Here is a 25,782-nt window from a genome sequence, read left to right on the forward strand (position 1 = left end):
CGTGGGGCCTGAACTCTGGGCCTGGGTGCTGTCCCTCAGCTCTTCAGCTCAAGGCTAGCGCTCTACCACTTGAGCCACAGCGCCACTTCCGGCTTTTTGCTTTTTGCTTATGTGGTGCCTCATGAGGAATCGAACCCAGGGCCTCAAGCATGCAAGGCAAGTGCTCTACCACTGAGCCACGTTCCCAGCCCCGGGTTTTTTTTTTTTAACTGTATTTTTTTTGTCTTTTCTTTTTTGGTACTGGGGATTGAACCCAGGACATTGCACTTGCTAGGCAAGCACTTTGCCACTAAGCTACAACCCAGTTCTGGTTAAAAGAATTTTAAATGGTGACACTTATGTTAGCTATAATAAACACATAATTCCAAGTGCTCTCTTGGCAATGTTTTGATTGTTTCTTCTTTTCCTGAGCGGTTCTTAACTTTATATTTTTCTACGGTGCATCTCATTTCAGGTCCATGTACTAACTTTCACTGTTCACATGTTGCTGCAAGGCCTCACAAGCAAGCTTCATGTCGGGGATTTGGACCCTTGTTTAGATATAATGATTGAGGTAAGATTTATAGTAGTAAGTCTAACTTTTTTAAGTGGGCAAAGAACACAAAACATGAGTTTACAAAATAAGAAACAATAATCTAGCATCCAGTGGCACATGCTTGTAACTCTAGCTACAGGAGGCTAGGCCAAAAGCATGGAGATAATTCTGAAGAACAAAGTTCAAAGTCAGCCTATGCAGATAAAACTGAGAGACTCTTCTCTCCAATTAGCCAGCAACAAGCCAAAACTTGTGACATGATTGAAATAGAGAACCAGTCATGAGAAATGAGAAATTGAGGTTCTGTGTGTAAGTTCTAGTATTAGCACAAAAGACAACAACAACAAAAAGCTTATAAAAATGAAAATAAAGGCTGAGTGTGGCTCAGTGGTGAACTGGTTGCTTAGCAAGTGCCAGATCCTGGGTTCCATATCTAACACCAAAAGAAGAAAAGAATCAGAGAAGTGGCCTAGATTTGTATGAAAATACATTGAACTAGAGTTTCATTAAAATAACTCCTGAGCCACGTATGGTACAGTGATAATCCCAGCACTAGGGAGGTGAGGTAGGATGGATGACCTTATCTTAAGACAAAAGAAGTAGCAGCTGTGTATCTGTGAGGTATTTTTTTTTCTCATCAATCATAAGGTTTAATATTTTCCATTGTCTCTTGTCAGTTGGTCCCCAGAGTGCTTCAACAACAAATGAAATCTATAGAAATTCCTCCCATACCATTTCAGTCCAGTCCAACTTGCCTTCCTTACAATTGAACATGCCAGAGCTCTGTCAAAGACTGCTTATGTTGCCTTGTTGAGTGCACATAATCCTCATTTGTCCTTTCTTCAAAAGATCTTTAACCATGAACTGTTTGGTGCCCTCGCGGAAGAGAAAGAAGTAAAGCAGATCCTCTCCAAAGTTATGGAGGCCCGAAGAAGCAAGAGTTACGACTCTTATGAAATCCTGGGCAAGTTTGTAGGAAAAGATCAGGTTACAAAGCTTATTCTTCCATTAAAAGAGGTAAGGATTGCAACACAGGAGGTCCCAGCAACAGTATTATTGAATTTCTGAAAGGAGCTTACAGAGCAAATGTTATACTTGCTCACCCATTGTTTTCTTGGGGCTGAGGGAACCAGTATCAAATGGGCACTAGGTGGCAGAAATGAGGTGGCTGCTCTAGACATAGTCATTGATGTCAAAGGACACTGATGTCAAAGGAAAGGCAGTAAGAACTGGAGTGCAAGGGAATGTTACAGCCTAGACAGCTCAACAGCTAAAAGTAGCCATTAGAGTTAGACTACTACTTCTAGACTTCCAACAGTAGATAATTGGCATGAATTGCCTAAGCACAGCTTCTACCTTGTACAGATATTCACTGAGGTAACTGATACTTCTCGCTCTCTTTTTTTTTTGTGGGGGGGGGCGGTCGTAGGGCCTGAACTCTGGGCCTAGGTGCTGTCCCTCAGCTCTTCAGCTCAAGGCTAGCACTCTACCACTTGAGCCACAGCGCCACTTCCAGCTTTTTTCTTTTTACTTATGTGGTGCTGAGGAATTGAACTCAGGGCCTCATGCATGCAAGGCAAGCGCTCTACCACTGAGCCACCTTCCCAGCCCCCTGATACTTCTCTTTAAAGAAAAGAGACTTCAGGCTCAAGAGAATGGAAAGGAGCATAGAAAAAACAGAGGGTCAAACTGAGTACTGGTAGCTGTTGAGATCTGAGGATTGTGATTCAAAGCCAGCATGGTCAGGAAAGTTCATGAAACTTTATTTCCACCAAAACAACAAAGTGGAATTATGCCTCAAAATGGAAAAGCTGTAGGCTTAAGAATCAAAGCTCAGGGACAATTCCCAGGCCCTGGGTTTAAGCTCCACAACCAACAGAGAGAGACAGAGACAGAGAGAAAAGGGAGAGGAGAATCAGAATTTAGTTTCAGGCTGAGCTATAATCCTAGTTACTTGGGAGGCTGAGATCTGAGGATCACTGTTCAAGGCCAGCTCAGGCAGGAAAGTCCATGAGACTTTTATCTCCAATTAACCACCAGAGATGGCACTGTGGCTCAAGTGGTAGAGCTCTAGCCTTAAGTTGAAGAGCTCAAGGACAGCGCCTAGGCCCAGAGTTTGAGCTCCATGAAACAACAACAATAATAAAAAAGAATTTAGTTTCAGACTTTTCTGGTCCAAAGCTCAATTTCTTCCTACTGTTTAATTTGTTCCTTGGAGAACAAGGATTCTAATCCACCTGCTTTTCTGTTGTTTTATATGGCTGTTGCAGAGGTAACAGTTATTAATTTTATTACTGCTTTATGTATTAAAAGTAAGGCAAATAGCATCGAGTGACATGAACTACTCATACTTCCAGATGATTTGGTGTTATATGAACTTTATTGTTCTAGAATGAGGGCAGTTTTATCTGATTTTCATCTAAGAATGTTGGATATGTTTTGAAATGGAAAAAAAATTTCCTACAAGTTAATAATTTGAAATTGCTGAGTATTTTGCTGAGGTTGGTCCTGGATTCCCATTAAGTTCACTAGAGTTGGCCCATTAACTAATTTTAAACTCTGACACTTGACCATTGCAGCTCTTCATTCCTACGGTGTCTGTGGAGTTGTGACTGTACATTTTGTTCATTGGGGGGTGTGTGTATGTCCTGTTAATCACTCCTTCAGGGCATTGGGCAGGTTGACACCTTACAAGGCTCACATTTTTATCTGCAGCCTTGCTAATAGGGAAGCGGGGAGCTGGCAGGAGGGGAAGGAGGCCAGAGGCAATGCATTTCTTCTAGTGGTTGTCTATGGGGCCTAGGTTATGAATGGACTTTTAATTTGTGTGTGGTATCTGTTTTGAAGTGTTATTAATTAGGAAAAATAATACTGTTAAGCAAGTAAAAAGAAAATATCACAACAACTAAAAATGTACTTTTGTGTTTTTTCAATGTGACATTTATGTTTGCCAATTTAGATCTTACAAAATACCACAAGTTTAAAGCTGGCCCGCAAAGTTCATGAAACCTTACGACGAATTATAGCAGGATTAATTGTAAATCCGGAAATGACAGCAGAATCCATTCTATTGCTCAGTTATGGTTTGATCAGTGAAAATCTACCCCTGTTAACAGAAAAAGAAAAGTAAGTTTGGGGGAAAGAAAATGTTAACTCAGCTTTGAGTGCTTCTTTCGGACAAGCTATTTGGGCTTCTCATTTACTCATAAGTGGATTAATTTAATAATGAATTGATTTAGTGAAAACAAAATTTAAGCCAGGTATGGCAGTGTATACCTGCAATCCCAACCCTTGGGAGGCTTAGCCAGGAGGATTATGAATTCAGGGGTAACCTAGGATACCTAGAAGACCTTGTGTCAGTAAAAAAAAAAAAAATGATAGTGGCCAGGTGCTGGTGGCTCATGCCTGTAGGGGAGAAAGCCATAGCAAACAGCACTCTGTTGAGTTCTGGTCTCTCATGTCCATAGAAAGCCTGCTACTAGCTTCCTGGGATGTAGTTGACAGTGTCTTTTCTACTGTGTTCTTTACACTGTGACTGACAGAAAACCAGCAGTCCCTGCACCTGATCAACGTCTACCACCCCAGAGTTGCCTTCTGCTCCCCCCAACTCCAGTCCGAGGTGGACCGAAAGCTGTTGTGAGCAGAAAAACCAATATGCACATATTTATTGAATCTGGGCTTCGGGTAAGAATTACTCTTTTTTTTTTTTGTGCACATGTGTGTTGGTACCAGGGCTTGAACTTCAGATTTTGTGCTTTCAGTTGACTGTTTTTGCTTATGGCACTTTTTGCTTTGCCATTTGAGAGCCAGGCCTCCAGTGCTGGCTTTTTCTAGTAAATTAGAAATAAGATTCTTGCATATTTGTCTGCCCTGGGCTAGCTTTGAACCATGATCCTCAGAAGAATCCCGAGAAGCTAGTATTAACAGGCAAGAGCCACCAATGTCCAGCTTAAGAATTACTCTTAAAATGAAGATTTGGCTTCTTCAGCAAGTATGTACCATTTCAATCCCTGCACTTTCCATAGCTGTTCATTTTTACTGGAAGTGCCTTACTATAAGTATATGATTTCTTTTCTTTTCTTTTTTTTGTCATGGGGCTTGAACTTGACATCCTGGGCGCTGTCCCTCAGCTCTTTAGTTTAAGGCTAACACTCTACACTTGAGCCACAGCACCACTTCTGGTTTTCTAGTGGTTAATTGGAGGTAAGAGTCTCAACGGAGATTCCTGCCTGGGCTAGCTTTGAGCCTCAGTCCTCAGAGCTCAGCCTCCTGAGTAGCTAGGATTACAGGCATGAGCCACTGCCTACTGGCTGTATAGGATTATTTTTAAAGGTACTTTTTTTTTTTTTGGGTCTGAAACCAGGACTCAAACTCAGTTTCTGACTTTCATGCACTGACTGGTGCTCTACCACCTGAGCCTTGCTTCCAGCCTCAAAAATACATTTGTCAAGTTATTGTTCATCTCTTCTAGTACACTTTGATGGTATTATTGTTCCAGAATTAATACTCTGACCTAATACTTTCTTGAGATTTACTGTCTACTCAAAACTAATTCTTGCTAATAGTAGTAAGCTTTTATAAATATGAATCTAGAGATAGGAGTATAACTCAGATAAGAATACTTGCCTACTATGTACCAGGACCTGGTCTCATTCCTCAGCACTGCAAAAAAGTAAATAATAAAAATTAGATCATCTTATTTCCTTTGGCTCCCTTTTTTCCTAGGACAGGTTTTTTTATTGTTATTTTGTTTTGTTGTTGTTGTTATACTTTTGTGGTGTTTGCTAGCACTTGGGCTTAAATTCGGGGCTTCACAAACTCTCCCTTGGCTTTTTGCTCAAGGCTGGTGCTCTACCACTTGACCCACAGCTCTACTTCCTAGGTCCCCATTCTTCATTTGCACTGTGAGGCTCTAGCCCCTTGCTGTTGTATTCCAACATATTTCAGCCACTTTCTTTTCTGCCCACGCCTTCACTACCCATTCCTCCCTCTCCCGAGGTCCCCACAATCCTAATAGCCCTAGCACTGGTACAGTCTGAGCCCTTAGCATTTATACTTGCAAAGCATGGCTCCCTGCTGAGAACTGGTTTGCTTGTATGGTAAATGGACCCAGCCTCTCCACTCCCAGTGAGCTCCCACCTTCCCAACTTGCCATGATTCTTAGAGGCAGTTTCTCATTCCTTAAAACTTGCGTTATTCTAAATAGAACCATCTTAACATTTCATGTTCATCTCTTCAAGTCATTTCACATTTGCCACTGTCATGTAACCTTATGTAAACTAATGTTTTTAAACTTTTAGCTGCTACATTTGAGTTTAAAGACTTCCAAGATCAGTCCTTCAAGTGAGCATGTACTGGAAATGTTGGATCCTTTTGTATCTCTGCTCATAGACTGCCTGGATTCCATGGATGTGAAGGTACATGTTGGTTTGCAGTCCATATAGAAGTGTTTATTTCTTCATAGAACTGCTTTGTGCAGAATACCTACAACCTGTTTGGTAGCTCTTGTTTTATGAGGTTATTGATTTTCTACATGCATTAAGGATATGGATATCATGAAACATTAGGACACCAGACATTAATAAGTTCTACTTGTTTGAACAGTCCTTGATGTCTTTAAGAGCACTTCTGGGTATATTAAGTGGCTCATTTGGTTTTTCCAGTACCTTCAAGAGGGTGAATGGTATTGAACCCAAGCCAGTCATGATCATCATCATCATTGTTGTCATCATGATGGTTATCTTCATTGTCACTGTCTCTAATCCCTTCAGCCCTGAGACAGATGTTCTTTTTTTTTATGATTTTTTTTATTGACTTCAAGTGATTACACAAATTTCACAGTATTGTGAGAGTGATAAAGTCACAAACACATTTTAACCTTCACAAGGCAAATTGTTATTATCTTGGTTTATAATGTTTGTGAATTCTATGAGCTTTGACAACAATGCAACTATTTCTTCCACATCAGGTGATGTATACATTTCTTTCCTGCTGCTTAGTGTAAACTGTTCCCTCTTTCCCTCTCATTTCTTCCCTCCCATTGCTCCCCTTAAGTTTCTTAGTTCATTTTCATCAATGAGACAGATGTTCTTAATGTATCCGTTTCATAGACGAGAAAACTAAGGCTGGTATCTAATTATAATCTACATTATGAAGCTGGATCTTGTCAGACTCCAGAACCTATATATATCCAACTTCCTCATATCACCTTCTTCACCAATGAAGGTGCCAGGAAGCTAGGTAACTTCTAAGGTCACAGGTCATCCGTTGCAGGGCTGGGATTGAAACCTAGTACAGTACAGTCTTTGAGATTTCCATGTTCCTCCCTCTCATCTTCATCCAGTCCAGCAGAATGAGGCTATAACATCACAGCAGCTGGAGCAGTAAGGGATAAGCTAGGCTAGCTTATTCTGGTGATTGCTATGGTTTAGCCTTGGAAATTCAGAGGGGTGTGTCTGTGTGTGTGTGTGTGTGTGTGTGTGTGTGTGTGTGTGTGTGTGTGTGTGTGTGTGTGTGTGATCACTTGGTCCCAACACACTTTTTCTGAACCTTTCTGCACAGCCCTTAACTATAGTAAATGACAGTTAATCATTTCTATGCTGTTTCCGAGCCTTCTCTCAATTGGTTAAGCACTGAAGTATTGTCCATCTTTATAATTATTTACTTTTGAGACAGTCTCGCTGATGTATGACGCCCCCCTGGCTTTGATCCCAGGACTGTGTAAATATAATAATAATAAAACTGAGTACGAATGGGTTACATTTGAAATAGCAATTTGGAAAACGGAAGCTTTTTGAAATGTACTTTTTAAAAAATAACTCCTAAAATTGTTTCGACTACTCATGTTCTTGAGAATTATGGTAATCAAGACCTTTGTTTGCTTGTGAACTGCTTCCACTTGCTATGGCTAAGCAGTATGTTCTTCCACGTGGAGGTGCAGGGAACTTAGGGAACTTATGTTCTGTACAGCATCTTGTTTATCCAGCTAACTATTATACAGTACACATAGTCTCTGGGCCTGGACTGATGGAATACTACTTTGTAAGTTGACTATCTGCTTGGCTTTCGCAGGTGATCACAGGTGCTTTGCAGTGCCTGATCTGGGTCTTGAGGTTTCCTTTGCCTTCCATTGAAAAAAAAGCAGGGCAGCTGACAAAGCACCTTTTCATTTTGCTGAAGAACTATGCAAGACATGGGGCTGCCAAGGGCCAGAACTTCCACCTAGTAGTAAACTGCTTCAAGGTAAGGTAACACAGCTGTGCCCAGAGAAATCAGGTCCTGGATTTTCCATTGCCCTTTGTAGTTTTGCTCAGAAAATTTTGAAAAAAGTTTGCTAAGGCTCAAGGGTTGTTATCCTTGGTGAAAAAGCATTGTTGTTAAGACCTTACCATTTGGGAGGGGAGGGGGTGCTTGCTAGTTTAACTTCACTGTTGCTGCAATTTGCAGTGCGTGACCGTCATTGTCAAGAAAGTCAAGTCTTACCAGATAACTGAAAAACAGCTCCAAGTTCTTCTGGCATATGCTGAGGAGGACATTTATGATACTTCAAGACAAGCCACTGCGTTTGGTCTTCTGAAGGTATGATGTCAGCGGTGTTGCCTTTTGAAGTTTATGAGCCTCGCATCACATAGTTAGAATAGCTTGGATCATAATGGTTTTGGCCAGCTATAGATTTCTGAAATGAACTAATTTATAAAGATTATTGTATTTGTGATGGGTCATATGCAAGCTGAGGTATCCACTTTTGAAAATATTTGAATGTTATCTTTCTTATAATATTCCTAGGAAACTCTACTTTCATCTATCATATTGGATCTTCTTTCGTTATTGTGATAAAAGATATATAACATAGAACTTGCTGTTATAACTGGTTTGAAATGTTCATTCTTGTTCTTTTTCTTTTGAAACTGCTTTTATTGTGCTTGAAATCTGCCTGCAACCACTTTCACATCAAGCTGACTTCTGCCCATCAGTGATAAAACATGTGAAATGAGTGTGTCTTTTCTTTTGTACTTCAGGCTATTTTATCAAGAAAATTATTGGTCCCAGAAATTGATGATGTCATGCGGAAAGTATCCAACTTGGCAATTTCTGCACAAAATGAACCTACCAGAGTCCAGTGCAGACAGGTGTGTAGAGAGAGCTTCTTTCCATAGAAGGGCTGGGCCTACCTTTTCCATTTATCTTTTAATGACTGAATTTTGAAAACAGCCTGGACTTAGCATTCCAGGTAAAGGGAGCCATTGATGTAAACTTGTTTGAGGAGCTGGTAGAGTGGAGAGGAGGTGAAATCAGCTTGGACCTTGTAGTCTTGGTAAAGATTTAGGGCTTTATTTAGACAGGTTTTTGCTCTGTATCCCAGATTGGCCTTGTACTCCCAATCCTCTTGGCTCAGACTAGTAAGTCACCCTTTGTTCTAAGAACAGTAAAAAAATCGATTGAAATTCTCAGGCAAAGGAGTGACATGATCAAATTCCTAATCTTACAAACACATGGCACACCAAGAAGTGGGAGGTCTGAACTGGAATCAAGCACCTGGGTTGAGTAAGTTTGGGACTGCTCAGGAAACCAGCATTTAAGAAAAGAAACATGCATATGAGGGAAAAAATTGCTTTGCTACAATTAAGAAGCAAAACCAGCTGCTAATAGGACTATGATCCCTGGGTATACATACACCACCCCTATTTATAACTACCCTTCAAAAGAAATACTATCTCTTCTTACAGCTAGGTAAAAAGCCTTGGAAAGTTTAATTTCATCCCTTCAGTTTTATGGTTTTTTTTAATAAAGGAGGCTGAGTACCAGTGGTTTGAAAGCAGAGCTTTTGGACAAATATGACACATAGAACTCTGACATTGTCACAATGAGCAAGCTACTTAATCTCTCTGCTACCTTCATTTTCTTTTTTTTTTTTTTGTCGGTCGTGGGGCTTGAACTCTGGGCCTGGGGGCTGTCCCTCAGCTCTTCAGCTCAAGGCAAGCGCTCTACCACTTGAGCTACAGCACCACTTCCAGTTTTCTGGTGGTTTACTGGAGATAGGAGTCTCACGGTCTCTCCTGCCCGGGCTGGCTTTGAACCTCGATCCTCAGATCTCAGCCTCCTGAGTAGTTAGGATTACAGGCGTGAGCCACCAGCGCCCGGCTTGCCACCTTCATTTTCTTGGGTTGTAAAATGGTTGTCACCTGATGCTTCTTAAGGGAGTAGGAAGAATAACCATGAAATAAAAACCACCTTGCTTGGCACATAGATGGTATTTTGTAGTCACAGAAATTATTTTTATCAGTATTCATATTGTTTTTACTCAAGGGGAGGTATAGTGTTGAACCAGTCCATGTTCAGTTCAGCACACCACCTGTCATGTCAACTTCTGATGATCCAGGGTTAGATTTGAAGCCTTCACAACCAATGAGAGTGGTGGGCTATAGCTGAGAATGTGGCTTAGTGATAGAGTGCTTGCCTAGCATGCATGATGCCCTGAGTTCAATTCCCAAGTACTACATACAGAGAAAAAGCCAGAAGTGGTGCTGTGGCTCAAGTGGTAGAGTGCTAGCCTTAAGCAAATAAAGCTCAGGGACAGTGCCCAGGCCCTGAGTTCAAGTCCCAGGACTGGCAAAAAAAAGAGGGAGAGTGGTAGGCTGGACTTGACCTAGAGGGTCACTGGAGAAGTAAACAGGCCAATGCCGAGGGGCATAGTTGGAGACTTTGTAGACAGACTTTGTTGGAGTCCATTGGATAGCTGATTGATGACCCTTCTGAGAGGTCTTTAGAGCCTACTAGTGTGTCCTATAAAGTAGCTTAAGAACGAGAAATCCTAGAGAGATGGTATCCAAATAATCAACTGTAATTTTTGTTCCTAGGTTTATCTGAAATACATTCTTGACTATCCCCTTGGTGAGAAATTGAGACCAAACCTGGAATTCATACTCGCTCAATTGAAGTAAGCTTGTACCATTAACTCTAAGGGCAAAAGAAGAGTTTCTTATTTTCCTTTAATATGGTTACCATTAAGAAGAACTGCAGGGCTGGGAAGGTGACTCAGTGGTAGAGCGCTTGCCTTGCATGCATGAGGCCCTGGGTTCGATTCCTCAGCACCACATAAGCAAAAAGGAAAAAGCTGGAAGTGGTACTATGGCTCAAGTGGTAGAGCACTAGCCTTGAGCTGAAGAGCTGAGGGACAGTGCCCAGGCCCAGAGCTTAGGCCCCATGACTGGACCCAAAAAAAAAAAAAAAAAGGAAGAAGAACTGCAGGCCTGGTGCTGGTGGCTCACACCTGTAATACTAGCTACTCAGGAGGCTGAGATCTGAGGATCATGGTTCAAAGCCAGCCCAGGCAGGAAAGTCCATGAGACCCTTACCTCTAATAAAACACTCAGAAAACCGAAGTGGCACTATGGTTCAAGTGGTAGAGCACTCGCCTTGAGCTGAAGAACTGAGGGATAGTGCCCAGGCCCAGAGTTCAAGCCCCACACCCAACAACAACAACAAGATAAAAACTGCACCTAGATATACTAGCATGTTTTCTGAGAATTTTGTAATGTGACTCAGCCTGCCTATCACATAGCACTTGGCTTCAAATAGAAGTTCTATAAATTGCCTTTACTCATCTATCTAATCTGGCTGCTTAATGTCTAAATCCACTTTGGAAAATGTTAAAAAAAAAAAAGTACTAAAATTACACTTAAAACTGCATAGCAGCTTGGTGTGAGCATTAAAACGGGGACTTAGAACATTTTTTTAATTAAGTTTTCCAATAATTACCTATAAACTTAGAAGATACTAACAAGTTTGCCTTACGTTCTTGCCATAGTTATGAACATGAGACTGGAAGAGAGTCCGCCTTGGAAATGATTGCCTACCTCTTTGTCACATTTCCTCAGGTACTGTGATAAAGATGTTTTCCCAAACTGGGAGAGTGCAAAGGAAGGGGTGACACTGTCCAAAAAGAAATATACTCCTTACCTGACTTATCTAACTAACCCCTCTGTACATCATCTTTATAATAACAATTAAAAAATTTTAAAAAGAAAAGAAAAGCTGTGTTTTCCTATGAAGCTGGGCCCTCCCTTGTCAGTGTATCCATAGCAGTTGCATTCTGAGGGTGCTCACTTGGGCATTTTTCCTGCAGGGACTGCTGCATGAGAACTGTGGGATGTTCTTCATCCCACTTTGCCTGATGATGGTGAATGATGACTCTACCATGTGCAAAAAGATGGCGGCCATGGCAATCAAATCCTTACTCAGTAAGATCAGCCCTGAGAAGAAAGATTGGCTGTTTGGAATGGTGGCCTCCTGGTTTGAAGCAAAGAAGGTTAGTTCAATGACAGGTCTTGATGCTCATACTGATAAATTAGCCTAAACTTTACTCTTACCTGATGATGCAAGTAATATATTCTTAAAGTTTCAAAAAGTTAAGTAGTTACAGAAAATAACAGCAAAATCACCTGTGTTGATAGACATATGTGTCAAACATACCATGTTTTGCTTAAGTAGCCTAGATGGATGAATACCTTTGTTTCAAGTTGTGCTTATTTCTAGAATGTAATGTGTATCATTCTGTCCACTCACTGGCTGCCACCAGTCATTGTTGACCTATCTTTAGAATAATATAAATAGCGTGACTCCTCTTCCTTTGTTAATGAGGAGCATGCTGGATAAGCCACTTAAATGAGGGTGTGGAGTAAGGCTCAAAGTATATTTTGAGGGGAATGGGGAATTAACGTACTCAGTGGATAATGAATTATCATTTTTAATATGCTATTCTTACATGTGAAAATTTCTTCACATGTTTTTATGCTGGCCCTCAAAACTATATTTTACTGATTTCTATGATTTAAAAGAAATATTACTGATTGTGGTATAATTTGAAATTATCTGTGGTGGTTTGATTTTGGTAGAAATTAAATAAACAGCTTGCTGCCTTGATCTGTGGCTTGTTTGTGGAAAGTGAAGGGGTTGATTTTGAGAGAAGACTTGGAACTCTTCTTCCTGTGATTGAGAGGGAAATTGATCCTGAAAACTTCAAAGATGTAAGTAATATGCTTGGGGGCTAAACTTTGCTAATTCTTATTTTAAAAGTTTTACTTGAGATGGTGTAGCTAATATAGACACTGTGTTTAAAAAATATTAATCAGTGCTGGGAAGGTGGCTCAGTGGTAGAGCGCTTGCCTTGCATGCATGAGGCCCTGGGTTCGATTCCTCAGCACCACATAAGCAAAAAGAAAAAAAGCCGGAAGTGGCGTTGTGGCTCAAGTGGTAGAGTGCTAGCCTTGAGCTGAAAAGCTGAGGGACAGCACTCAGGCTCAGAGTTCAGGCCCCAGAGCTGGATCCAAAAAAAAAAATCAGTGCAAGAATTCAATACTATTGGAATTTCTTTTTAAAATGGGACTTGGCATGATTACATGCCTGTAGTCCAAAGGCTAGAGTAGGATTAGGTCCTTAAGGTCAGTCTGGCTATAAGGCAAGATGCTATGCAATTTAAAAAAGAAAAGAAAAAAAAAGGGGCAGCAGTGGCTCACATTTATAATCTTAGTTATTCAGGAGTCTGAGGATCATGGTTCAAAGCCAGCCCAGGCAGGAAAGTCCATGAGACTCTTATCTCCAATTAACCATCAAAAAGCCAGAAGTGGAGCTAGACCAAGTGATAGAGTGCTAGCCTTGAGCAAAATGCCAAGGAAAATGCCCAAGCAATGTGTATGTGTGAAACTAAGTTATCTTCCACAGTACATGAAGATTAGAGGTTCACACCTGGGGTGATCTTGACACCCCTTCCCCCAGGGGACATTTGGCAATGTCCAGAGACATTTTGGAATATCACAACTGCAGATTGCCATTGGCATCTGCAGGATAAAAAGGATAGGGGATCTGCTAAGCGTCTTTGAATATACTTGGCAGTACCCAAGAGCAAAAGATATCTGGCCCCAAACCTCTATAGTATCAAGGTTAAGAGACCTTGTACAGTTGATACTCCCGAGTTGTTATGGGAACTGATTTGCATCCTCCTTTGTAGATCATAGAGGAGACTGAAGAGAAAGCTGCAGACCGCCTGCTGTTCAGCGTTCTCACTCTGATCAGTAAACTCATCAAGGAATGTAATATTATTCAGCTTACCAAGCCTTCTGAGACTTTGAATAAAATCTGGAGTAAGTATTTCTCTATTCAGATCTAAAGGCACATCAGTTGTGGCCAGATCACTGAAAACAGATTGGGGGAATTTGAATAGAAACACTTTAGAGAGTAGATGTTACAAAAAAGTGAGTGAACAGCCAGGCACTGGTGGCTCACACCTATAATCCTAGCTATTCAAGAGGCTGAGATTTGAGGATCACAGTTTGAAGCCAGCCCAGAAGAAAAGTTCCCCTGAGACTCCTATGTCCAATTAACTATTCAAAAACAGGAAGTGGAGCTGTGGCCCAAAGTGGTAGGGTGCTAGCCTTGAGCAAAAGAGCTCAAGGACAGCACCCAGGCCCTACTTCGAGCCCTGCAATGAACAACAACAACAAAAAAAGTCAGTGAGGAAAAATGTAAAAGTTCCCATCAAATAGATCTTTCTGGGAAAAAAGGTGTATGATTTTATAAGTATGTAAGAAAAGACATCAATTATGGGGTAATAGATGAGACGGAAACAATACCATTTGTCTTGTTTGCTGCGCAATAATTTATTATATTCTTTTCCCCTCTGATCCCTTTCTCCATTCTTCCCTTTCCTCCTAACTTTATTAAGGTGTAATTGACAGACAAAAATATTTATTTGCCAGGAGCTGGAGGAGGCTCACGCCTATAATCATAGCTACACAGGAGGTTGAGATGTGAGGATTGCAGTTCAGAGCCAGCTTAGGCAGAAAAATCTATTGAGACTCTCACCTCTAGTTAACCACCAGACCGCCAGAAGTAGAGCAGTGGCTCCAGTGGTAGAGCACTGGCTATGAAAAAAAGTGCAGGGGCAGTGCCTAGGCCCTGAGCTCAAGCTCCAAGACTAGCACAAAATAAAACCTAAAAATACTTTCCATAAACAACTTGATGTTTTAAAAATTTGTAAATGGTCAATATTTCCATTCAGTCTATTAAATAGGCACAGTGGGCATTAATATGATTCAACTGGTAAAGCTCCTGCCCAGCAAGACCTGAATACAGATCCCAATACAACCAAAACAAAAAATAGAGGTGTTGGGGGCAGGGAGGTTGCTGCTTAGTTAGCCCCATATAGACTCTTATAACCTTTTTGTTTTTGTTCATCATATTTTGAATTCCTGTGAAACTAGAGATTGAATTCAGGGCCTTGTCCATGTCAGGCATGTACTCTACCACTGAAGTATATTCCCAACAAATATAGAACAACAATAAGAACACGTTTGTTGATAAATACAGTAGTGTAGGCTGAAACTGAAATGATTTGATTGATCCATCCTCTTTGAGACACATTATAGGCTTTGCAGATCTGCTTTCTGCAAGTGGCTACATAGCCTAAGCCAAAGACTTTGGTCTTTTGGTCTAAATGGTGTATGAGATAATGTATATAAACACCATTAACTCTATGCTTGGCAGGTAGAAAACCTTAAGAGAGAGTGTTCCAGGCAGCTATTTGGGCCTACCAATTTCAGTAATAGAAACAAGCATGTATCTTTATATACTTGTCTCATTCACTCTGGAAGATGGAACATGGGTGTCCTCTTCCTTGAATCTGAAACACCTTCATATAGGATGCCTATATGTTGTATGGAACTAGTTTGCATAGAGCCAGTGTTAACACCTACCTCTTTAGTATCCTTTAAAGATAGGGAGTTGGTTTTCTACTTGCTTCTTGATTTTCTCTTGTGTAGAGAAGCAGGACTGTTCTGACCAGCTTTGATTCCCTGTCCCACACATGTGTATAATAGATGCTCATTCTATGGCTAATTCAGATATGTTGGCTACCAGAGAACGAGGAATATGAGACATCCAAGAATGTATTTCCATTCCCCTAGGTCACGTGCACACCCACCTGAGACATCCTCACAGCTGGGTGTGGCTCACAGCAGCCCAGATTTTTGGACTACTCTTTGCCGCTTGCCAGCCTGAGGAGCTTATTCAAAAATGGAATACCAAAAAGAGAAAAAAGAAACTCTCAGACCCTGTAGCAGTCAGGTTTCTAACAGGTGATCTAGACCAAAAGGTAAGGTTTCTCGTAAAACCTTTCCTTCCTTCATGACCTGTAAGACGTCTTGCTGTGGTTGTTTGACTGTCCTGAGGCCAGCCCTTGGAGAAAACACTTTAAGTGACTACTTGCTACATGTGTGAACCAATATGGGAATGCTAACAGCGGAAGAGAGGTCATCCTCAAGGCCAGGCTTTTTTTTTTTTTTCGGGGGGGGGGGTCTGGTTGTGGGGCCTGAACTCTGGGCCTGGACGCTGTCCCTCAGCTCTTCAGCTGAAGGCTCGCGCTCTACCACTTGAGCCATAGCGCCACTTCCAGCTTTTTTCTTTTTGCTTATGTGGTGCTGAGGAATCGAACCCAGGACCTTATGCATGCAAGGCAAGCGCTTTACCACTGAGCTACCTTCCCAGCCCCAAGGCCAGGTTTTTTAAAAGATAACTTTACCATCAATTGAGCCAGACTTCTGATTTGTCTATATTTCATGTTAATGGTCCTTTATGACATGAGTGGAGAATGTCAGGAAAGGAAAGAAAAGAAAAAATACCCAAATGTTTCCAAGTGCTCTCTCCACTAATAGACTAAGGATTATTACCAACATCTCTGCAGAATGTGATAGAATTCCATTTCTTTATACTTGAAACACTTGGGGTGTTTCACAAGGGAACAGTTTCAGTTTCTGATCAAGAACTTTTTCTCTCCAAATCTATATAAGTAGTCATACCGAACAAAATATAATCAGTCAAATTATGGTTAGTTATGGCTGGGTTTCATAAGTAATCAGAAACATCCTGTTATGTGAATTTCACCCTGCCAATGTCCCATTTCTTTTCAGATGAAAAGTATCTCTCTTGCCTCTTGCCACCAGTTGCATTCCAAATTCTTAGATCAGTCTCTTGGAGAACAGGTAAGAATTGTAGTCTTCCTAGTTTAGTAGAAGCAACCTACTATTCTTCAGCATTCCGAGGATAAGCTCACATTTGTTATTTGTTTAGTTTTTAGCCCATTTTTAGTTTGGTAAAATAAAAGCATATGCTTAAATGTAACTTTGGAGACTATGTTGGCAGATAGGCATTGGCTCTAATTTAAAGTTTTCAGTGGGAGGCTGCATTTTCAGCATTAACACAGCTACTTCACTATAACAAAAGGCTTAAAGGGCATTGGTCAGTTAATTATTCTTCTAATAAGATATAATTACCTTTCTCTCTTTATCTTAAGAAATCAGGAAAAACAGTAATGTGTTCTGAGTATACTATGTTCTGAGAACTGTCCTTAATAACAGATAAGTCATTCCCTTGTTAGAAAAAGGTGTATCACGATGTTAGGCACTGGTGGCTCATGCCTGTAATCCTAACTACTCAGAAGGCTGAGATGTGAGGATTGTGGTTCAAAACCAGCCTGGGGAGGAAAGTCCATGAGACTCTTTATCTCCAATTAACCAGAAAACTGGAAGTGATACTGTGGCCCAAAGTGGTAGAGCACTCGCCTTTAGTGAAAGAACTCAGAGACAGCACCCAGTCCCTGAGTTCAAACCCCATGACTGACAAAAGAAAAGAAAAGTAGAGCTGGGAAGGTGGCTCAGTGGTAGAGTGTTTGCCTTGCATACATGAGGCCCTGGGTTTGATTCCTCAGTACGACATAAGCAGAAAAGGCCAGAAGTGGTAGAGCCTTGAGCTGAAGAGCTCAGAGACAGTGCCCAGGCCCCACAACCAACTTAAAAAAAAAAAAAATAGAAAAGAAAGGTATATTATGTATTTCCATATTACAACATGTAAATAGAGATAACTGTTTAAAGTAGGTTGTAAACTAATTTGCTGTTGATTTACTTTTTTTCCCTTTTGATAGAGAAGTGAGACTAGAAACTAATGGGCAAACACCACTTGGCCCTTGGCCATCCCATGGCCCTTTATCATGCCCCTCTGTGAATTTTATTAGACTGGGTAGAGTAATACAGACTGCCAGAGACTAGAAACCAGGTCAATATCTCCACCTAAAGAATATTTTCATGTCATAAGCACTGACCTTTCTATCACATTTTGTAATTTAGAGCCTGTCCCCATTTTATGATAGGATCAAGAAAGGAATGGATAGGCACACAGTGCAGAGCAGTGTGGGACAAAGAAATCCTGCTAGGGTAGACAATGGAGTATGTTTCACATAGTTATCAGTTTAATGGACAGTTAAGGTGACCAAGAGAGATTTATAGTATAAAAGAGGGATTTTAGTTGCATATCTTAGGGTAAATTAACACTGTGAAGTGGCTACCACAGGAAGAGAAAGCCTTCACACCCAGGCTGTATTCAGAGGTCAAGTTTGAGAAGGTATTGGCACTAACTCCTAATGGCTAAGCCAGGTATAGAGAAGGTGGAGTTCTGAGCACTAGACTTTGGAAACATCTAGCAGAACAGCCAGGATAGTGAATGAACCCAAGCCATCTTGTTTTTCTCCCTCATGTTACTAGGTTGAAATCTATCAGAGATTTAATAGAATTCACAGAGATAGGGATTCATGAATGGGTCCATTACTATAAGACCAATACTCTAACTAACTGGAAATAGATGGGACTTGAGGGAGATGTTCAGTTGGCCTTGAACTTAGCCATGAATTCTAAAGATTTCTGAATCCTGATACACCATTCACTTTGTACTTGGGTGAATCAATTGATAAATCTAAGACTTCATTTTCTTTCCTTGTAACAGAACCCAACAGGGATCTTGCTCTCTTTTTTTTTTTTTTGGCAAGTCCACGGGCTTTAACTCAAGGTCTGGGCTCTATCCCTGAGCCTCTCTGTACTCAAGGCTAGTGCTCTACCACTTACACCACAGCAGCATTTCTGGCTTTTTTTTTTTTTTTTTTGTATGTGGTGCTGAGGAATCGAACCCAGGGACTCACACTTGCCAGGCAGGCACTCTTACTACTGAGTCATGCCTCTAGCCCTTTGTTGTACTGGTTATTTTTTTTTTTGTCAGTCATGGACCTTGAATTCTGGGCCTGAGCACTGTCCCTGAGCTCTTCAGCTTAAGGCAAGTGCTCTACCACTTGAGCCAGAACACCTTTTCCAGTTTTCTGATGGTTAATTGGAGGTAAAAGTCTCACAGACTTTCCTGTCTGGCCTGGCTTTGAAACGAATCCTCACATCTCAGCCTCCTGAGTAGCTAGGATTATAGGCATGAGCCACTGGTGCCTGGTTAACTTCTGGCGTTTTCTGTGTATGTGGTACTGAGGAATTGAACTCAGGGCTTCATGCATGCTAGTCAAGACTGAGATTTTTTTTTTTTTGTGTGTGTGTGTTTTTTTGCCAGTCATGGGGCCTGAGCTCTGGGCCTGGGCCCTGTCCATCAGCTCTTCAGCTCAAGGCTAGCACTCTACCACTTGAGCCACAGCACCACTTCAGGCTTTTTCTGCTTATGTGGTGCTGAGGAATCGAACCCAGGGCCTCATGCATGCAAGGCAAGCGCTTTACCACTGAGCTACCTTCCCAGCCCAAGACTGAGATCTTTTAAAGTTGAATTAACATACTATATATGAAACAATCAAGTAGCTAGGTGCTGGTGGCTCACACCTGTAATCTTAGCTACCCAGGAGGCTGAGATCTGAGGATCATGGTTCGAAGCCAGCCAGGGCAAGAAAATCCATGAGACTCTTAAGTCCAATAATCTAGAAAAAAGGCTAGAAGTTGTGATATGGCTCAAGTGAGAGAGCACTAGTTTTGATACAAAGAGGCTCAAGGACAGCACCCAGGCCCTGAGTTCAAGCCCCACGACCAGCAAAATAAATAAATAAATAGAACAACCAAACAATGTTCAATTAATATATCTCTCCATAAAATGGTTGAAAGAGGGGCTAGGAAGGTGACTCAGTGATAAGAGTGCTTGCCTTGCATGCGGTGAGGCCCTGGGTTTGATTCCTCAGCACCACATAAGCAGAAAAAGCCAGAAGTGGTACTGTGTCTCAAATGGTAGAGCGCTAGCCTTGAGCTGAAGAGCTGAGGGACAGCACCCAGGCCCCAGGCCCAGCAAAAAAAAAAGGAAAATGATTGAAAGAATTTAATGAAGATAGAGTAAAAGTTTTCTTTCAATATGTACTAGGTGGGGCTGGAAAGATGGTTCAGTGGTAGAGCACTTGCCTTGCATGCACGAGGCCCCCTGGGTTCGATTCCTCAGCACCACATAAGCAGGAGAAAAAAAAAAAATGTATGTAGTTGGCCAGTCACCAGTGCTTACATCTGTAATCCTAGCTACTCAGGAAGCTGAAATCTGAGGATCATGGTTTGAAGCCAGCCTGGGCAGGAAAGTCTGTGAGACCTATATTTCCAATTAATCGCCAAAAAGCTAGAAGTGGAGTTTTGACTCAAGTAGTAGAATGCTAGCCTTAAGCAAAAAAAGCTCAAATACAGTGCCCAGGAGCCAAGTTCAAGCCCCAGGACTGGAACAACAACAACATCAAAAGGTAGTTGTTCCATTAGGACATTTTAATTTATCCTGTGTGACCTTGCAAGGTGGAACTCGGCCAGTAGGTTCCAAATGGATTTGGACATATTATGTGGAAGAACATATTGTCCAAGATGTAGCCTTCATTGATTTAATAGTGCAATACCCAACTGTTTGCTTGTATTTTCCAGTTGTCAGATGCCTATGATAGCTTATGCTCTAGAGAACCATGCTTGTTTCAGAATCTTAATTCTTTTTTTATCTCTCCCCACACATCTTTCTTAAAGGTTGTGAAAAATTTGTTATTTGTAGCAAAAGTTGTATATTTACTAGAACCACATTCTGAAGATAAGCAAAGTGAAATAAAAGTCTTGGTACAACACGAAGCTTTAGGAGACTCTGTGTCCAGGGATGCATTAGAAGAAAATGAGACCCATGGGAATGGAAAGGCAGAGCCTGACAGACAAAGGGAAGAGGAGAAGGAAGAGCCCGGCAAACCAGCCACTCTTCTGTGGCTGATCCAGAAGTTGTCTCGGATGGCAAAACTGGAAGCTGCTTATTCACCTAGAAACCTCCTAAAGGTGGGACAGGATGGATATAAGTGGCCTTTTTGTTTAGAGAAATTTAATATATGGGCTGGGAAGCTGGCTCAATGGTAGAGCGCTTACCTTGCATGCATGAGGCCCTGGGTTCGATTTCTTGGCACCACGTGAGCAAAAAAGAAAAAAGCCGAAATGGCGTTGTGGCTCAAGTGGTAGAGCGCTAGCCTTGAGCTGAAGAGCTGAGGGACAGCGCCCAGGCCCAGAGTTCAGGCCCCACGACCAGACCCCCCTCCCAAAAAAATTTAATATTATTATTGCTCCTCTCAAATCCCTAGGAACCTCACATTTTGAACCTAAACCCCCAACAATCTGTCCCAGTATAGAACCTTGTCTTTTATTATTATTAGTTATTATTTGTTATTATAGAGATGATATATAGAGGGATTACAATGACATGAGTCAGGAAATGAGTACCTTTCCTTTCATACAGTGCCTTTGTTCCCTCATTCTCTTCTCCCAGTCCTTCTTTCCCATCTCCACCCATGAGTTGTATGGTTCACTTTCATCAGTGTCCAGTGAGCTCCACTGCTGCCCTTTTCACCCTATTTCCCTTATGCCCTTCCTCCCATGCTTCCAAAGATGTGTGCTTAAATACACTATATATAAGGTAAAGAAGACAGAACCATCAAAACTAAAAACTTAAAAAAAAAAGATGTCTGTTGTTTCCATATCTTGGAATTGGTTTCAGTATGTATGTATATTATTTTATGTAAATATGAAGAAGCATCACACCTGTTTCCCTCCTAAAAGCATCCTCTTTAGGTCGCACTATGTATGAGTATCTAGAATCCTATGTAATTTACCATATCCCAGTGATCTAAATTTCTGCATATCAAGAGAATATGTGCCATTTGTCTCTTTGGGCTTGGCTTACCTCACTTAAAATATTTTGTTCTGGTTCTATCCCTCTCCCTACAAATGACATTATTCTAATAGCTGGGTAAAATTCCATTGTGTATAGGTACCCAAATGTTTGATCCACTTATCTATTGTGGGGCATCTGAGCGTTTCCATATCTTGGCTATTGTGAATAGTGTGGCGGTGAACATGAATGTGCAGGTGTCTTTATTGTTTCCTGGCTCATGATATTCACAGTAGATGCCTAGAAGTGGTTGGGCTGGGTTGTAGGGAAGGTAGAACCTTATCTTCTAAATTAATACTGCGAGTTCTTATGACTGAAAAATAATCATTTCCAGTAAAAATGACCTTTGTTTATAGAGAACATGCATCTTCAAGTTCCTTGGGGCTGTTGCAGTGGATCTGGGGGTGGACAGGGTAAAGCCGTATCTCCCAGTGATCATCTCGCCTCTCTACCGAGAACTGAACAGCACATATTCAGATCAAGGTAATGGTCACCACCTTCTGTCTTCCTACATACCAGGGGTTCTAACTTCTCTCCTAGTTGCCTCCTTCCTTTTGGTCTTCAGTTCATACAGAGTTTAAGGATGAAATCTTATGAAGACAGTTTAGTTGCACATAAGCCAGCATGTTTATACTAATTTTATTTTCTTCTTTCTTTTTGTTGGTCATAGTGTACTGTCCCTGAACATTTTCACTCAAGGCTAGAACTCTACCACTTGAGCCACAGTGCCACTTCCAGTTTTCTGGTGGTTAATTGAAAATAAGAGTCTCATGGACTTTCCAGCCCAAGCTGGCTTCAAACTGCAATCCTTAGATCTCAGCCTCCTGAGTAGCTAGGATTACAGGGATGAGCTACCAGTATCCAGTTTACATTTGTATTTGATGACTTTCTTCTATATGCTTTCAGAGAGAGTGAATGTTTCTTTCCTAAAAGTGGTGCCTTAGTCCTAAGCATTGATTATGCAAAGAAAACTGATTTGGTATATTGTTCAACCTTATAGGTTTGAAGTGTAGTGGTATATGTATGTAATCCTAGCCCTCAGGAAATTGAAGCAAGAGTTCAAGGCTGCATAGGGGGAGCCCTGTCTTCAAAAAAATGAATAAAGCCAGGCACCGGTGGCTCAGGCCTATAATCGTAGCTACTCCGGAGTCAGATCTGAGGATTGCAACTCAAAGCCAGCCTGGGCAAGAAAGTCTGTGAGACTCTTATCTCCAATAAGCCACCAGAAAAACAGAAGTGGCGCTGTGGCTGAAGTGGTTGAACTCTAGCCTTGAGCTGGAGAGTTCAGGAACAGCACTCAGGCCCAGAATTCAAGCCCCACTACTGACAAAAAAAAAAAAAAGTAAACTTCATCTTGTTATGAACTACATAATAAGCAATAAAATATTCTTATATTCTCTTCTTAGGAATTGCAGGGTAAACTGAGTACTAGTGACTCAAACTTGTAATCCTAGCTGCTGAGAAGGCTAAGATCTGAGGAGTACAGTTGGAAGCCATCCAGGGCAGAAAAGTCCATGAGCCTGTTCTAATTAGTCACCAAAAGCTATGGCTCAAGTGGTAGCCTTGAGCACAAAGGGTCTCAAGGGCAGCACCCACCCTGAGTTCAAGAAAAACAGATGTAAACCAGGCACCAGTGGCTCACACCTGTAATCCTAGCTACTCCGGAGACTGAGATCTGAGGATCATGGTTCAAAGCCAGTGCGGGCTGGAAAGTCCATAAGACTCTTATCTCCAATAAACCACCAGAAATCCGGAAGTGTGGCTCAAGTGGTAGAGCGCTGGCTTTGAGCTACAGAGCTGAGGGCCAGGGCCCAGGCCCAGATTTCAAGCCCCACAACCAACAACAACAAAAAAGAAAAAACAGAAGTTTAAAAGTAGCTAGATACAACGCTGCAGTTTGAAGTCAGCTAAGGGTTACTTAGTAAAACTGTCTCCAAAAGGAAAGGTTTAAAAAATAGGCAAATGAAGCAGATTTATTTGTTTATTTATTTTGCTAGTCCTGGGGCTTGAACTCAGGGCTTGGGCACTGTCCCTGAGCTGCTTTTGCTCAAGGCTAGCACTCTACCACTTTGAGCCACAGTGCTACTTCCTGCTTTTTCTGTGGTACTGAGGAATGGATCCCAGGGCTTCATGCATGCTAGTAAGCAAGCACTCTACCACTAAGCCACATTCCCAGCCCAGGAGATTTTTCAGTTCTACAACTTTGGGCGAAATTTCCACACTCCAGTCTTAAGGGTAGAAAAGCCTTGGTGACGTTTGAGGCTGCTGAGAGCCAGGATCAGGGTTGCTTTTGAGTCAGCCAACATTTTACTAAATACCTAAGATCTGCAGGCATTAGGGCTTTACTAGTGGGAAAGGATTGGTGTTTCCAATCAACACATACCCTGAACGCTGAAAATGCAGAAATCTAAGTTATTTAGCTTTTCATTTGCTTCTTAGTCTCTAATCCCCAGAAAAGATTTCTGTGGACAGAGCTAAGCTTCTGTGAGCCACAGATTAGAGAGAAGCTAGAGAAGCAATCTTACCTCTCCCTACATCTGCACAAACCTGAGCAGGTTTATAAAGGTAGGGTCAAACATTGTCACGTTCTTGAATTTGCTTTTAGTGTCTTCAGGGCCAGGTTCTACTGAGAAGTAGGCCTCATAATCTCTGATTTCCTGTTGCATCCTGGCTGAGGTGGCAGTGGGTGTTTGGTATCAGCACTTCTGCTTGTCTTCCCTTGTCTGAGGCACAGGCCAGTTTGGGATTGGTGTTTAAATGCTGTAGCAGGAGTTCAAGTGTTCTGTGCTGTTCACTTGGGTGTCGCATGCCTGAGTCTAATCACTACTCTGTGTGTGTCACTAGATCCTATGCTGAAGAACCTTTCCCAGGAAATTATAGAATTACTCAAAAAGCTGGTTGGGCTTGAGAGCTTCTCATTAGCCTTTGCCTCAGTACAGAAACAGGCTAATCAGAAGAGGGCACTCCGGAAAAAGAGGAAGGCTCTAGAGGTGAGTTTGTTTTAGAATATGGCTTGTTTTACTTAATGTGACGTAACCGAAACATTTTTAGCTGAGGGTATGCACTCGTGTGTGTCACATCGAGAGGGGCAAGAGGTTTTGGGAGGTAGAGACTCATATCTGGGGCTCAATATTTTCATTAGTGAGCATACTATTAAATTTTAAAAGTAAATAATATGGCACTTTTTCTGCATTTGATTTGGATTGGCTTAAAACGTTCTAATTTCTGTTCTTTCTTCTTCAAGTTTGTAACTAATCCTGATATTGCTGCCAAGAAAAAATTGAAGAAACATAAAAATAAAAGTGAAGCAAAGAAGAGGAAAATAGAGTTCCTGCGTCCAGGCTATAAGGCCAAGAGACAAAAGACTCACAGCCTGAAAGATTTAGCCATAGTGGAATAAGACCTCCCCATGCTATGTGCGTAATTCAGTCTATAAAGTGTGAACTGTTTGGTACATTCTCCACTATCACAGATTTAAGTTTATTTAAGATAAACTATGTGGGACTGGGAAGGTGGCTCAGTGGTAAGAGTGCTTGCCTTGCATGCATGAGGCACTGGGTTCAATTCCTCAGCACCACATAAGCAGAAAAAGCCAGAAGTGGTGCTGTAGCTCAAGTGGTAGTGCACTAACCTTGAGCTGAAGAGCTGAAGAACAGCGCCCAGGCCCAGAGTTCAAGCCCCATGACCGCCCCCCCAAAAAAAAAATAATACAATAAAATATTCACAATTCTTTTGTGAAAAATATGTAAAATTCTAACAAGGCATTAAAAATATCTACACAAATAAAGAGAAGTAGCCAGGAAGTAGGAAATTCAGTATCATAAGCTGCTACTTCTTTCCAAGTTAATACTATTGGTTAAATGTTAGCTTAATAAAGCTGAGATAGCTATGACACTCTTAAAAAGAATAAGGTAAGTGGCTTGGCCTATAGCTACCAAAAGACACAAAAACTGCTGTTGACATAGTAAACGTAATAAATCCTGCTTCAATACTATTAATAACTTTAGCTTATGAAAAGTTACAAACTAGGATATAATATATGCTGAATACTGTTTTATAGGATCACTAGTGTCCAATATATAACAACTACCAGTAAATCAGCAAAGATAATCAGTAGAAAAGGTGACCAGAGGGGCTGGGAAGGTGGCTCAGTAGTAGAGCGCTTGCCTTGCATGCATGAGGCCCTGGGTTCGATTCCCCAGCACCACATAAGCAAAATAGAAAAA

General features: G+C 41.4%; 1 protein-coding gene across 1 annotated transcript in view; it reads left to right on the forward strand.

Annotated features, from left to right (window-relative positions):
• The window catches only part of Utp20 (UTP20, small subunit (SSU) processome component, homolog (yeast)), a 133,455-nt gene extending 108,326 nt beyond the window's left edge, over positions 1-25,129 (forward strand). Inside the window, exons 50-68 of the mRNA XM_013019027.1 lie at positions 455-553; positions 1,385-1,552; positions 3,495-3,661; positions 4,078-4,219; positions 5,836-5,952; positions 7,607-7,777; positions 7,982-8,113; positions 8,554-8,664; positions 10,393-10,472; positions 11,343-11,412; positions 11,661-11,843; positions 12,430-12,561; positions 13,542-13,674; positions 15,496-15,683; positions 16,498-16,569; positions 20,380-20,673; positions 21,913-22,039; positions 24,401-24,546; positions 24,801-25,129. Coding sequence (XP_012874481.1) covers positions 455-553; positions 1,385-1,552; positions 3,495-3,661; positions 4,078-4,219; positions 5,836-5,952; positions 7,607-7,777; positions 7,982-8,113; positions 8,554-8,664; positions 10,393-10,472; positions 11,343-11,412; positions 11,661-11,843; positions 12,430-12,561; positions 13,542-13,674; positions 15,496-15,683; positions 16,498-16,569; positions 20,380-20,673; positions 21,913-22,039; positions 24,401-24,546; positions 24,801-24,956 — 2,688 coding nt within the window. The 3' untranslated portion in view covers positions 24,957-25,129. The remainder of the gene's footprint in view (positions 1-454; positions 554-1,384; positions 1,553-3,494; positions 3,662-4,077; positions 4,220-5,835; positions 5,953-7,606; positions 7,778-7,981; positions 8,114-8,553; positions 8,665-10,392; positions 10,473-11,342; positions 11,413-11,660; positions 11,844-12,429; positions 12,562-13,541; positions 13,675-15,495; positions 15,684-16,497; positions 16,570-20,379; positions 20,674-21,912; positions 22,040-24,400; positions 24,547-24,800) is intronic.
• Positions 25,130-25,782: the final 653 nt, after the last annotated feature.

Source organism: Dipodomys ordii, unplaced genomic scaffold (genome assembly GCF_000151885.1).
Source record: "Dipodomys ordii isolate 6190 unplaced genomic scaffold, Dord_2.0 Scaffold3, whole genome shotgun sequence".
In the NCBI taxonomy this organism is placed as follows: Eukaryota; Metazoa; Chordata; class Mammalia; order Rodentia; family Heteromyidae; genus Dipodomys; species Dipodomys ordii.